We start from the raw sequence: 10,862 nt of genomic DNA, 5'->3' as shown, positions 1-10,862 counted from the left end.
TTTGACTTGGCCCCTAGAGCAAATAAAACACAATAACGCGTCCCGGAGTCACAGCGAGGGGTGGAGGTCACAAGAAAACAGATCATGTCTTTCACAGCTCCTCAGCTTCAGTGCACTGACTTATGGCTCCTATTATTTACTTACTGGATTCTCCAGCCTGTGTGCACGCTCCAAACATTCAAAAAGCAGCAGGTCTCTGCTTCAAAGGACTGACAGGCGAGAGAGAGAGAGAGAGAGAAGAAAATCTGTCCTGAAGCTACAGTAACCTCCTCCTCCTCCTCAGTTTGACCAGAAAGGTCAGATGTTCTCCCAGCCCTCGGCTGACTCCTGCCATCTGCTGAGCCACCTCTGTGCTCTCCTCTGCTGAGTTAAACTGCCAGGCTCTCCTGGCAAAGATGTTCCCAGCACAGCCAAACCTGCTCAAGGTGGGCTTTTCCAGAAGGATATTGGTTTTTTTCCTTAGGAGAACCCTGTTCCCTGCATGTCCAGCCTCAGTGTGGTCTGTCAGCTGTCCAGAAAACATCACAGGCTCTTTCACTGACCTGGCCACTTTGAAGCAGATTGATTTCTTTAGAACTTAGTGCTAAAAATGCATGTCTTAATCTGAGCTGTTGAGATCCCAAACCAGGGCTGAAGCCTCTCCAAACCTCCTGAGTGGTTTCTGCGTATCCTGTCGAGAACGATGCCCTCTTCTACACACCCTTCAGTGGGTTTAAGCCTCCAAGAGCTCACTGGAGACAACTTTGTGGCAATGCTACCAAAAAGGGAAACTTGTGCACTGCCAGCAGCAGAGAACTCCACACAGGCTGAACATGAAACAGCAGTGTGTAGGAGCCTGCCTCACATCTGAACCTCTTGGGAAGTACCAGTTTCTCCTAACAAGCACAGGATCATCCCCCTCTTTCATACCCTCAGGTTTTGCTTTTGGTCTCTTCTCTCTTCACAAAACATGTGACAAATATTTTCTCATTAAGAGCTGCAATCTCCTTTTCCAGGGAGTGTTCCTGGTCCCTCTTGGGAGATGGTTGGAGAGCTCCATTCAGTCACTGATCATTTACCAGCCTCCCAAACCAGTTGGGATTTTTCTCAGTACCTAGCACACCAGCTGAGTGCTGCCTTTCTGGGTACTGAAATATCACTCACTGTTCTCCCCTTATTAGGTTTTTCCTATGTAGATATTTTTTCTTTGTATTTGTGAATTAATATGGAGCCAAAGTGAAGCCAGAAAATCATTTCACTATTAAACCCATCATGTTCGTTATTTGACATTTGGGTAGGCAGTTCCACTAAAGCATCATAAATGCAAAACATTTCTGCTCCCCTCTACTTCTGTGCCTTGATCTAAGGACTATGACTAATTGTTCCTAAAAGTTTGTTGGGTTCACTTGTTACTTAAGACAAATAATTTTCTCCTTACATATTTCACAAAGACCTATTTTTTTTGTTACATTACTTACATTCTCCTCAGAAACACCTCTCACAAACCACAGAAAGATCTACCATCACCTCTGTGCTCTGATTTTTTCTCAGCTTCTCCAGATGAAGCAAGTGTGGAGATAGATTTTTTTTCTTAGCCTGGACATTGTTCAGTTTTTAAAATGGTTGAGGACACTCAAGTCTTTCTGCTTTTTAACCCAAACCAAACAGAATTCCTACCTTTTATTTTCTTATTCAATAATGTCAAGAAGTAGTTGTGTTTGGCTGTTTCAAAATCAAAAGAAATTCTCTTCACTGTGGAATATTTTAAAAAGAGTATTCTACCAGACAAATGAATTTACTTTCTGTTAACAGTCTCACAGCCTTTAAGTATTTGGCTCTAATTTTGGTTTTTAGTGCTTGTCTAGTCTTTCTAGGGTTGAACTGAAAGGCAATCAGATGATAACAGATAACAGGCAGGAAAAAACAATGTAAACCCTTATCCCAGAGGAACTAGAAACGGTGAATTACGCACAAGTAACAAAACCGGTTTCCTCACCATCAGAACTTCTACTGAGCCACAGAGTTTCAGAACCTTCCTCCAATCTGGCTAGGGCAAAGACAGGAAACTGCATCTTCTGAGCTTTAGAAATAGATCTTAAACATGTAAACATAAGATATTATGCCCCTGTCTTTTAAGTAACATTTATATTATCTCAAATAAACAGTCTTGCCAAAGTTAGTCTGTAATTGACATCTGACACAGTCCACATTGCAACAGATATGATAAGTGCAGTAAACAGCAGAAATTATGTTTCTCTATTCTCTGAGAAACATTCATATTTCCTTGCTCAGATAAACTTTATTTTGTTGCTACGCAACTCTCACACAACAGACCACATTCTGCAGTAAATAAGAGTACAGATTTTACAACTGGAGGGCAATCATGTGGCCTTTTGAGTTTTCTCCCCATTTCAAGTTCCAGCCCCAGCTTTAGTTCCCATTATAATATTCCATCATTTCATTACAAAGCTGCCTCTAAAGCTCAGTAAGGGATATTTCAAACTGAGCAAAGTGGGAGAGTCAGAATGCACGAGGCTGATGGGAAACAAATGGTGGAGCTGGTGATGTCAGTGAAACCATGAAATTAAGGGGGCTTTCTCTTTTTTGGTCTTCTTTAGAAATGAACATTAAATTTTGACAGCAAGATATTGAAAACCTGTGTGGCCTTTTCCTGCTCCCTGTAAAACTGCCATGCCTGCAAGGGAGGCGAGACAGGTGAAGAGCTAGCCTTGGTTTTACCCAAGATGAGAACAGTATAGTCTTACTTCCTTTATTCTTTACAGCTGCAAAATTTCTCCTGAATTCAGTGGATATTTGGGTTGTTCACAGAGGCACAGATCCTGCAGGTCTCTGCATCCTCCTCATGAGCAGAATGAAGAACACCAAGATTTATCTGATTAAAAGTTGTGCATGAAACTCAATAGAGCCGCTAGGCTCTTCCCAAGTCATGGGTTAATGCCTCAATTATTCAAGCTTCCCTTTTGCACATGGCTGCAAATTCTACCAACTCTCCCAGGCAGCATCAGCCTTCCCTTGCCACTATTAGCAAATCAGGTGAAAAAATGGGACTCAAAGCTCCAGGTGGATGCAGCTGGCACAGTCTGGGCTACAGGGATTTGCAGTAGCCAAGGATCTGACATCCATCCAGTGCATGTACATAGCAGCTGTCTGATTGCAGGGGGACTTGTGCCACTTAAACAGCTGAATTTCCCCAATTTCCCCCAGTTTTGCTTTGCTCGTTGGTTCCTTACAACAAAGAGTCCTCTGGGCTCATACAGCCTACGTGCCACAAGCCCAGATGCTTATAAAGTCACTAGGGAAAGGACACTCTGTTCATAGGAAAGCAAGATTTAATCTCTACAATCTACAGTCTAGTTTCTTTAAACAGTGAGCAAGAAGCATCTTTTGCATTTTAAATTTCAGCATTTCTGTTTATAGTTTCACTATAACAGCTAAATTACTCCCAGACAAGGAAATTAATTATCATTGCATTTGTTGCAAAACACCTTGAAATTTCTGTGCTGGTCTTGTATAAAGGCCCATCTCTAATCATACCTCCCAGTGCAGCAGCTTTCCTTAAGAGCCTGAGAGATTTGGAAGCACCTGTAAAATTTGCTTTGAGTTCTTTCTTCAGCAAGTGATTTCCTACAGAGCAGAGCTCCTCAGTCAGGATTGCAGGAGGAGGCCCACAGAAGGAATGCAGTTGGATTTTGTCTGGAAGCACAACAGGCAATGCACAAGGCAAGAGTCTTCAGACCTAAATCTTGGAAAACAATACTTGATGTCTTCGGATCAGTGTCCTGTCAATCTCTTCTACTCTCCGGCATCCTGGAGGAGAAGTTGCAGATCAGTTCAAGCCCCTGACTTTCCAACTCACTCTAAGCCTTTTCTTTATCTGCCTCATAAAAATCTCCATTCTGTCAGATGAAATCCACCCCTCAGCAACCAAACATTTGCCACTACTTTTCTATGGATTTATTGCTCTCCTTGTGAAAAAAAACCCAACAAAATAATGTTTTCACCTAATCTACTCAGTTCCCCATTTATAAGGCAGGGATAACAAGTCTTTTTCCCATTTCTCCACCGACTGACCTGTTTAGATTGCAAACATTCCCCTCATGCAAGTTGCTATAGCACCTTGCCTGGGGCAAATGAAAGCCCTAAGAAAACGTGATTTCAGAGAGGAAATGTTGATGTCCCACCTGTCAGTGCCATTGCCAGGCGAAACTCTTCCTTCAGCATCTGGAGAACTTCTTTTGCTCCTTCTTCACCCTGGGAGATTAGGAGACAATGAGAACTGTTATGTGTACGTTAATGTGTGTAGGCACAGACACGTATACGTGTGCCAAGAAAGGTTTTCTGCACAAACATAAATCCTGAGGGTTGGTCGTAGCAAATTTTAGCCAACGGCAAATCAGATGATCTGGATGCGCACAGATGCATCACACACGCACTCCTCTGTGCACACAGACACATGCATGTGCATTTAACAGGGCCAAGCAGTGAGTCCAGGGATCTGAAGTCATGCATGTGGGCTTTCCCTCACTTACCTGATAAGCCAGTCCCCAGAGGACAGGTCTCCCAACGAAAACAGCTTTGGCACCAAGAGCCAGGGCCTTGAGAACGTCCGTGCCTTTTCTCACACCTCCATCCAGGAACACCTCCACCTTCCCCTCCACAGCCTCCACGATTTCAGGCAAGACATCAATCTAGGAGAGAGAAACCAGGAACACAGCTTGGCTGCTGCTGAGACTCTGTTTATTTTTTGAGCTAGTTCTTACACACAGGATCCAAGCTTTACAGCAGCTTAATGAGCAGTTGCATGCCTAAATATACACCCAAATAAAACAGCTTTGTATTGAGAACCAGCAGTGACTTTGCAGGGTAGAAGGTACGTACAAAGGTCAGATTTATTTGGAGAGTCACACAAACAGAATGAGAATCAGCAGGGTCTCACAAAATGGCCATCTGACCCCATGACACATATCTGACACAAGCCAGTATCTGATTCTTATGCACAATATACAAAACAGCAGCACTAAGGAAGCCTTTTGGTGGTGTTACCTCCCAAAATTCCAGTCTTCACTAGCTCGGGGATGAAATTGGATCAGCTCACTTTTTAAATAATCATCTTTGCCTCCCTGTTTAAATTTCCCATTCATTTATCCTGAGGGCCAGCTCAGGAGCCCAGAGGCAGGCACTGTACCTACAGACAAGGAGTGAGAGAAACACGTGCCTGGAAGAACTTTGAGTTGGCTGAAAAATTTTAATCAATGCATTTTCCCTTTTGAAAATGCATCTAATTACAGGAATGACTATAGAGAAAATATAAGAATTTTATTTTTCTTAATATAAGAAAAAAATAACTTTCCACTAAGTTTTGAGCAAGGTGGGAAGTAATTTCTTTTAAGTCACATGTATGCTGCTTTCACTGAGCTCTGCTCATCCCTTTTCTCAGCTTATCCCCTGAACCAGTGACACAAGTAAGAGGGAAAAGTATTTTTGCTGTTCTCAGGTTACAAGTGTGTAACCAGGGAATTAAATAATTCCCAATGAAAGGATGAGCCTCCTGAATTCAAGCCTGGAGCATTAATTACAGGGCAAATTTTCCTACAAGGCCACCTAAATAGTTCCTATTCATGAAAATCAGGAAAGGAACCCCACCAGAAGCCAAGTATTAAGGAGACTGAAAACTGTGTGTGGAAGTAAGACAAAAGACACACAAATTCACATCTTTCAAATACGGATGTAATTCATTTCCTTTCTAATGGATAAAAATGACTAGAAAATGGGAGGAAAAAACTTGAAAGTGCACTTTGTTTTTAGATTTGGATTAAAATTTTCTTGAAGTTTGGCACTGGCTGTGATTTTCCCCCTCCCTTTGGTTTTGCTCTCTTGCCAGACATATTTTGGATCTATTTCCATATCCAGAGAGCACTTTCTACATCCTGACAAACCATACCAACATTAAAGTGCTCTAATAGCTAAAGCATGATGCAAACCATAATTAAAACATAGATTTCCTCAATGTGTAACTAGACACTAGAAATATTGACCAGCTTGGGTTCAGCTCATGGTCTGAAACCCCATGAAACTGAAGCAAATTATTATGTTTTTAAATCAGAACCATTTAACATGACCTGATGCAGATTCTTTATAAAAACAGGCATTATGAAGTAGTGTTCTTTATACCATAAACCTGGGAACACATCAGTTTTAGCAGTTCTCCTCTGCCCTGTGGTGTGGCAAAGGAGTAACTCCTAACAAGGAGTTTGCAAATTTCTTTTCTGCTGCAGTTGTCAAAAATTAATTTGTATTTCTTGTGCTCTCACGGGTTCCTCAAAATGATGCTTTTAACAACCTTATACATTGTTGCTGTTGGATTACCTCACACGCAGGCCTGCCCAAGAGTTTTAAATGCTCTCAGTGAAATTGGGGAATACATTCCCAGGAGGTGCCAAGAGGACCTGTTCCCCTCTCCCTTCAGGGAACCAGCATGGAAAACAGGAGGTTTTTCATCAAGAACATATTGGAAGTACTCAGAGAAGCACAACTGGGCTTTGATTCCCCTCCCTTTCATTCTCTTTTTATTTGTGCAGCTTTCCCACACCAAATGAAGCAAGATGAGTGATGACTGGAATTTTGGGGTTTTTCCTTCATCCTGAGCACATACTTTTTCATTTTCCTTTACTTCTTTCTTTTTTGCCGACGGAGAAATTCTCAAATCCCTTTCACCTTTGGAAAAGTCATGGAGTAGCACGACAAGGAAAAGGAAAAAGGAAAAACTGTAATTTAACCACTCTCTCCCTTTTCCAAAGGTGAAAATACTTGAAAGGAGAAAAATGGAGAGTTTCATTCTGCCTTTAGCTTCTCCTTAACTGCAATTTTTCAGAAGCCTCCAAAGAATATTAAAAGAGGAAAAACGACCCTAATACAACCTTCAGTGTGCTGCAAATGGCAACAAGGGTTTTTCAACAAAGAATGAGAAAGAAGATGTGGAAGAGGAGAGTGGAAAAAAAAATCAGCAATATTTTCCAATTTGATCTACCAAGGAAAGGCTGTGTCTAACTCAGAGTACAATGTGACATACATAGAGAAGTGGAGAGAGGTTATTACTCGTGGCTTAAGGCATAGAACACTTATTCCAGGTTTTTCCTCCAGCTTCCACATGTTCAGAGAAAGCAAGCAAGAAGCCAAAAGGCAGAGAAAATTAGAGATTACTGGAGCACTTTGGCATCAGTACTCACAGTAGCAGGGACCCCATCAAGCTGTCGTGCTCCATGATTTGACACCAGGATCCCGTTTACCCCAAGCTTTACAGCTTCTTTGGCATCATCAGCTAGCAAAAAACCCAAACAAGATGTGTCCTTCCATAAGTGGGAGCTTGTAGACACCACAATCAAGGAATCACTAAGAAAACCATTGTCAGCTCATGCAAAGCCAACTTAGGGCTTCAGCTTTCCAAAGCCTTGCCTCAAAACAGAAAAAGGTTTTATCTTTAAGCAACAAGACCCGAAAAGTAGCTTGAAATGTTGGAGCAGAACATTTTATCCCTCTAGATCAGCAGCCACCTCGGTTGCTAGCCCTTATTTTCTCTAGTATGTTCCAGAACTCATCAGTTAGAAACTCCTTTGCTGAATGACTTTGCCCACTGCAAAATCACTGGCATGATGGTGCCAATGGTGGCGCTGGTGACAACACCAGGCACTTCTTTAGGCAGCTGCTCCCACAAACACCTTCACTGGTGGGTTCCTGGTGGTGCAGGAGGACGTGACAGCCCTGCCCTTGCCCTGTCCCAGGAAGCAGCAGGCCTACCCACCCCTGAGGATCCCCTTCAGCACGATGGGCAGCGAGGTCAGCCCGCGCAGCCACTTGACGTCCTCCCAGCTGACGGTGGCATCGATGGCCTCGGCGACGTACACAGCCAGCCCGCTGTCCTCTCCAAAGTCCTTCCCTGAGGAAAAGGCCAGCTCGCTGCTCGAGAAGTTCCTCAGGCTAAAAAGTGACACAAAACACAGAAAAACAGTCTGAGGAGGATTCTCTGCAGTCACCGTGGGTCCCTAATGGCAGCATTCAGTATGCCCGAGGTAAAGCTTTGCTGCACTGCAGGGCAGGAGCAAAACCAGCCAGTCCCAGCAGGTCAGATCCCACTCCTCAGCAAGCCAAAACCTTTAGCTGACAGAGCATTTGATAATCAACACAAGCACTTGATCTTTAATGTTCTGTCCAACCTAAGCCTTTCTATCTTTCTATGATGGTTTTGTGATAAATCTGGGGCAAGTTTCTCTGGCCCAAGGTAACAGTCTGACTTCTATAGCAAAATAAATAGGGCTGGGTATTGTTTTTCAAATCCAGGGAATTCAGCTGTGAGAGGAATAGGGGATCAGGGAGGAAATAAAGTTTTCTTATGCTCCATGAAACAGATGGATATCCATGAAGCCTTGCAAAGAATTCAGAATTTTCATCTGTCCAATAAGGCCAACAGCCAGCCTGTTTACCTTGTGTCCTTTTTGTACATTTCCTTGTAAAACAGAGAGGAAAGGAAGCTCATGTGAAAACACTGCTGTTACTTGGGTGTTTCAGCAACAAAATCTCCCAGGTTCTAGCACATCCACGTCCCAGTTGCCCTGCTCTTCTGAAATTGTGTCCAGTTCCACATCAGGCTATTTAATACTCACATTTCACATTTTGGGAAGTGCATGAGTGTTTTTGCATGGAACCTGGTTGGTTTTACTGCTGATTCCATGCCTGCAACAAGCAGCATTTCACATAGCTTTTCTGTTCAGCTCCAGGCCCAGAAGCAAATGAGAAAGGAGCAGGCTCTCAGCAAGATCCAGCTTTTCAGCTGTTGGTTTGTGGAGGGTGGGGTGCCCAGAGAAAAACAGAACCAAGGATAAGATTATATAAATAACTGTTGTTTTTCTTGGCCTGCAGAATGCAGATCAACACTTGGATAAATGTTGCTTTACATACATTTCAGAGCACAATGGCACCTTGTTGTTGCTTTGAAACTTTGTTGAAAACCTGAAGCCAAGAAAAAGTTATCACATAAATGAGCAGAGCCCCGCGCTAGGAGAGTTCCACCGTGGCCTCTGCAACAAAGCTCTGCCCAGGCAGCACTCAGGGATCTGCAGTGATTAGTTGGAACCTTTAAGGATTACTCCAATTTCTCATTATTTCATCCTATTCACTTGAAACCTTGTTATATTTGAGCAAATAGAACAAATATATTTGGGGTGGGGTCAAAGTGCTTCAGAAACGCTCTCCCGCTTTCCTCAAACGTCTTTGGGTTGTTGGACTCGCATTCAGGAACTCCTCAATCCCAGGCCTTAAAATTCTATTGCCCCTAAAAAGCAAGCTATTTTCATAATTGCCTAATTTTATCTTTCAGAGTAAAAGGTCACAGTGTATACTGATGATGTGTCAAACACAGATCTCTAGCATGACTACAACATAGGGCACACACATACCAGTGTGGTGCATTTTCATGTTAGATGCATTATGGCTTTTCTGCTTTCTGGTGCTTTCCCCCTAAAACTGCATTTTAACAGAGAAATCAGGGCAGAGTTCAGTTCCTCTGTCAACTTTCAGCTCTTAGCTGCAAGTACAAGTGCATAGGGAAGAGTCAACACCCCAAGCTCTGGAGGGGTTTTTGCCAGGTAGAGAAGAGCAGAGCCCCATGGCTTGTCTTCCTTTTGAATAGTACGGAAATTAGGAAAAACCTCTGCATGTGACTTTTGCTAAGTACATTTACTTACAACATGTGTACAGCATAACACAACAGTCTTTGGAGACATAGGAAGAACAACTCAATTTCATTGATAGTATTTAAAACTAGCTTTCACCTAGAACTCACCTCAAAGTTTATCTGCTTCAAAATACATTAAGCTATTTTCTTTGTCTCTTCATTTTTGTGTTCACTTTCATGCTCTAAAGAATTCTAACAGCTGTCATGGTAGACTGTGGTTGTTACCAAGATCTACATGCAAGAACCTCACAGGATTTTTAGCTTCAAGTCCTGGATATCCCATCGAGTAAATATTCTTCCAACCAGTGCTTGGCTGCTAGAACTGTGCCAGCACTTCAGCATATGTTTGTCAGAGGACTCTACAGTCTATCAATTTGTATTTACAGAAGGCCAGGCAAATCAGCACCCTTAAACATACCTGTAGGGTTAAAATTCTGGTTTAACTCTGTTAAAATTGAATTCCTCATTGGCCCTGCAGTAGGGAGGAACTAGAATTAGTGCTGAAGTCAATCGTGATGCCACAAATTCTGAGACACAGAAAATGTCCCAAAACACACCGTGGGGTAAAAATTGCCCTCATGGAGAATTTAGAAAGACTGATATCCACATGTTTCTGTATTGGAGTAAAAGAAGAGTTGGAGTTGCTCAAAAAGGGGCTCTGCAGTTGGTAGCGACATGGCCCTGGACCCAGAGCAGTGTCACAGGACAACATAGAAGGAACCACAACATCTTTTGGAAGGGAGTTTTGGCCCACTTTTGGAGCCCAGCCAATTCTGCTGCTGGATCCCAGTGCAACATCAGAGCAGGTCACACCAGGCTCTGCCCAGCTGAGGTTTGAAGATAGCCAAGAGCACATTGCTCCATGCATAAAGAAATGCCCCACGTCTCTTACTTCAGCAGCCTGCCTAGCACAGCATCTTTTAGTGTGCCAAGAGCCAGGAAAGCTTTGTTTCGGCCCAGAGCAAATGGCAGCCCAGGCAGACACACGCACAGCCCTGCAGAGCCGTTCCCAGCCCCACCTTCTCCCCCAGCACCGCGAGGCGCTGTCCCGGTCCCGCACCCAGCAGCAGCGGCGGTACCTGAGGTGCGGGGGCAGCCGGAAGCGGTTGCGCACGTCGGCGCGGCGGCGGCCGAG

General features: G+C 43.4%; 1 protein-coding gene across 1 annotated transcript in view; it reads right to left on the bottom strand.

Moving 5' to 3' along the window:
- Nucleotides 1–2,272: 2,272 nt before the first annotated feature.
- Nucleotides 2,273–10,862, bottom strand: part of HAO1 (hydroxyacid oxidase 1) — a 20,764-nt gene continuing 12,174 nt past the window's right edge. The window contains 6 exon segments of the mRNA XM_031058304.1: nt 2,273–3,807; nt 4,182–4,251; nt 4,530–4,688; nt 7,227–7,318; nt 7,799–7,974; nt 10,807–10,862. The exon segment at nt 10,807–10,862 is cut by the window's right edge and continues 74 nt beyond it. Of these exon segments, the coding sequence (XP_030914164.1) occupies nt 3,737–3,807; nt 4,182–4,251; nt 4,530–4,688; nt 7,227–7,318; nt 7,799–7,974; nt 10,807–10,862 (624 nt within the window). The 3' untranslated portion in view covers nt 2,273–3,736.

Source organism: Geospiza fortis, unplaced genomic scaffold (genome assembly GCF_000277835.1).
Source record: "Geospiza fortis unplaced genomic scaffold, GeoFor_1.0 scaffold275, whole genome shotgun sequence".
NCBI classification, from domain to species: domain Eukaryota; kingdom Metazoa; phylum Chordata; class Aves; order Passeriformes; family Thraupidae; genus Geospiza; species Geospiza fortis.
This window is presented reverse-complemented; position numbering and strand designations above follow the sequence as displayed.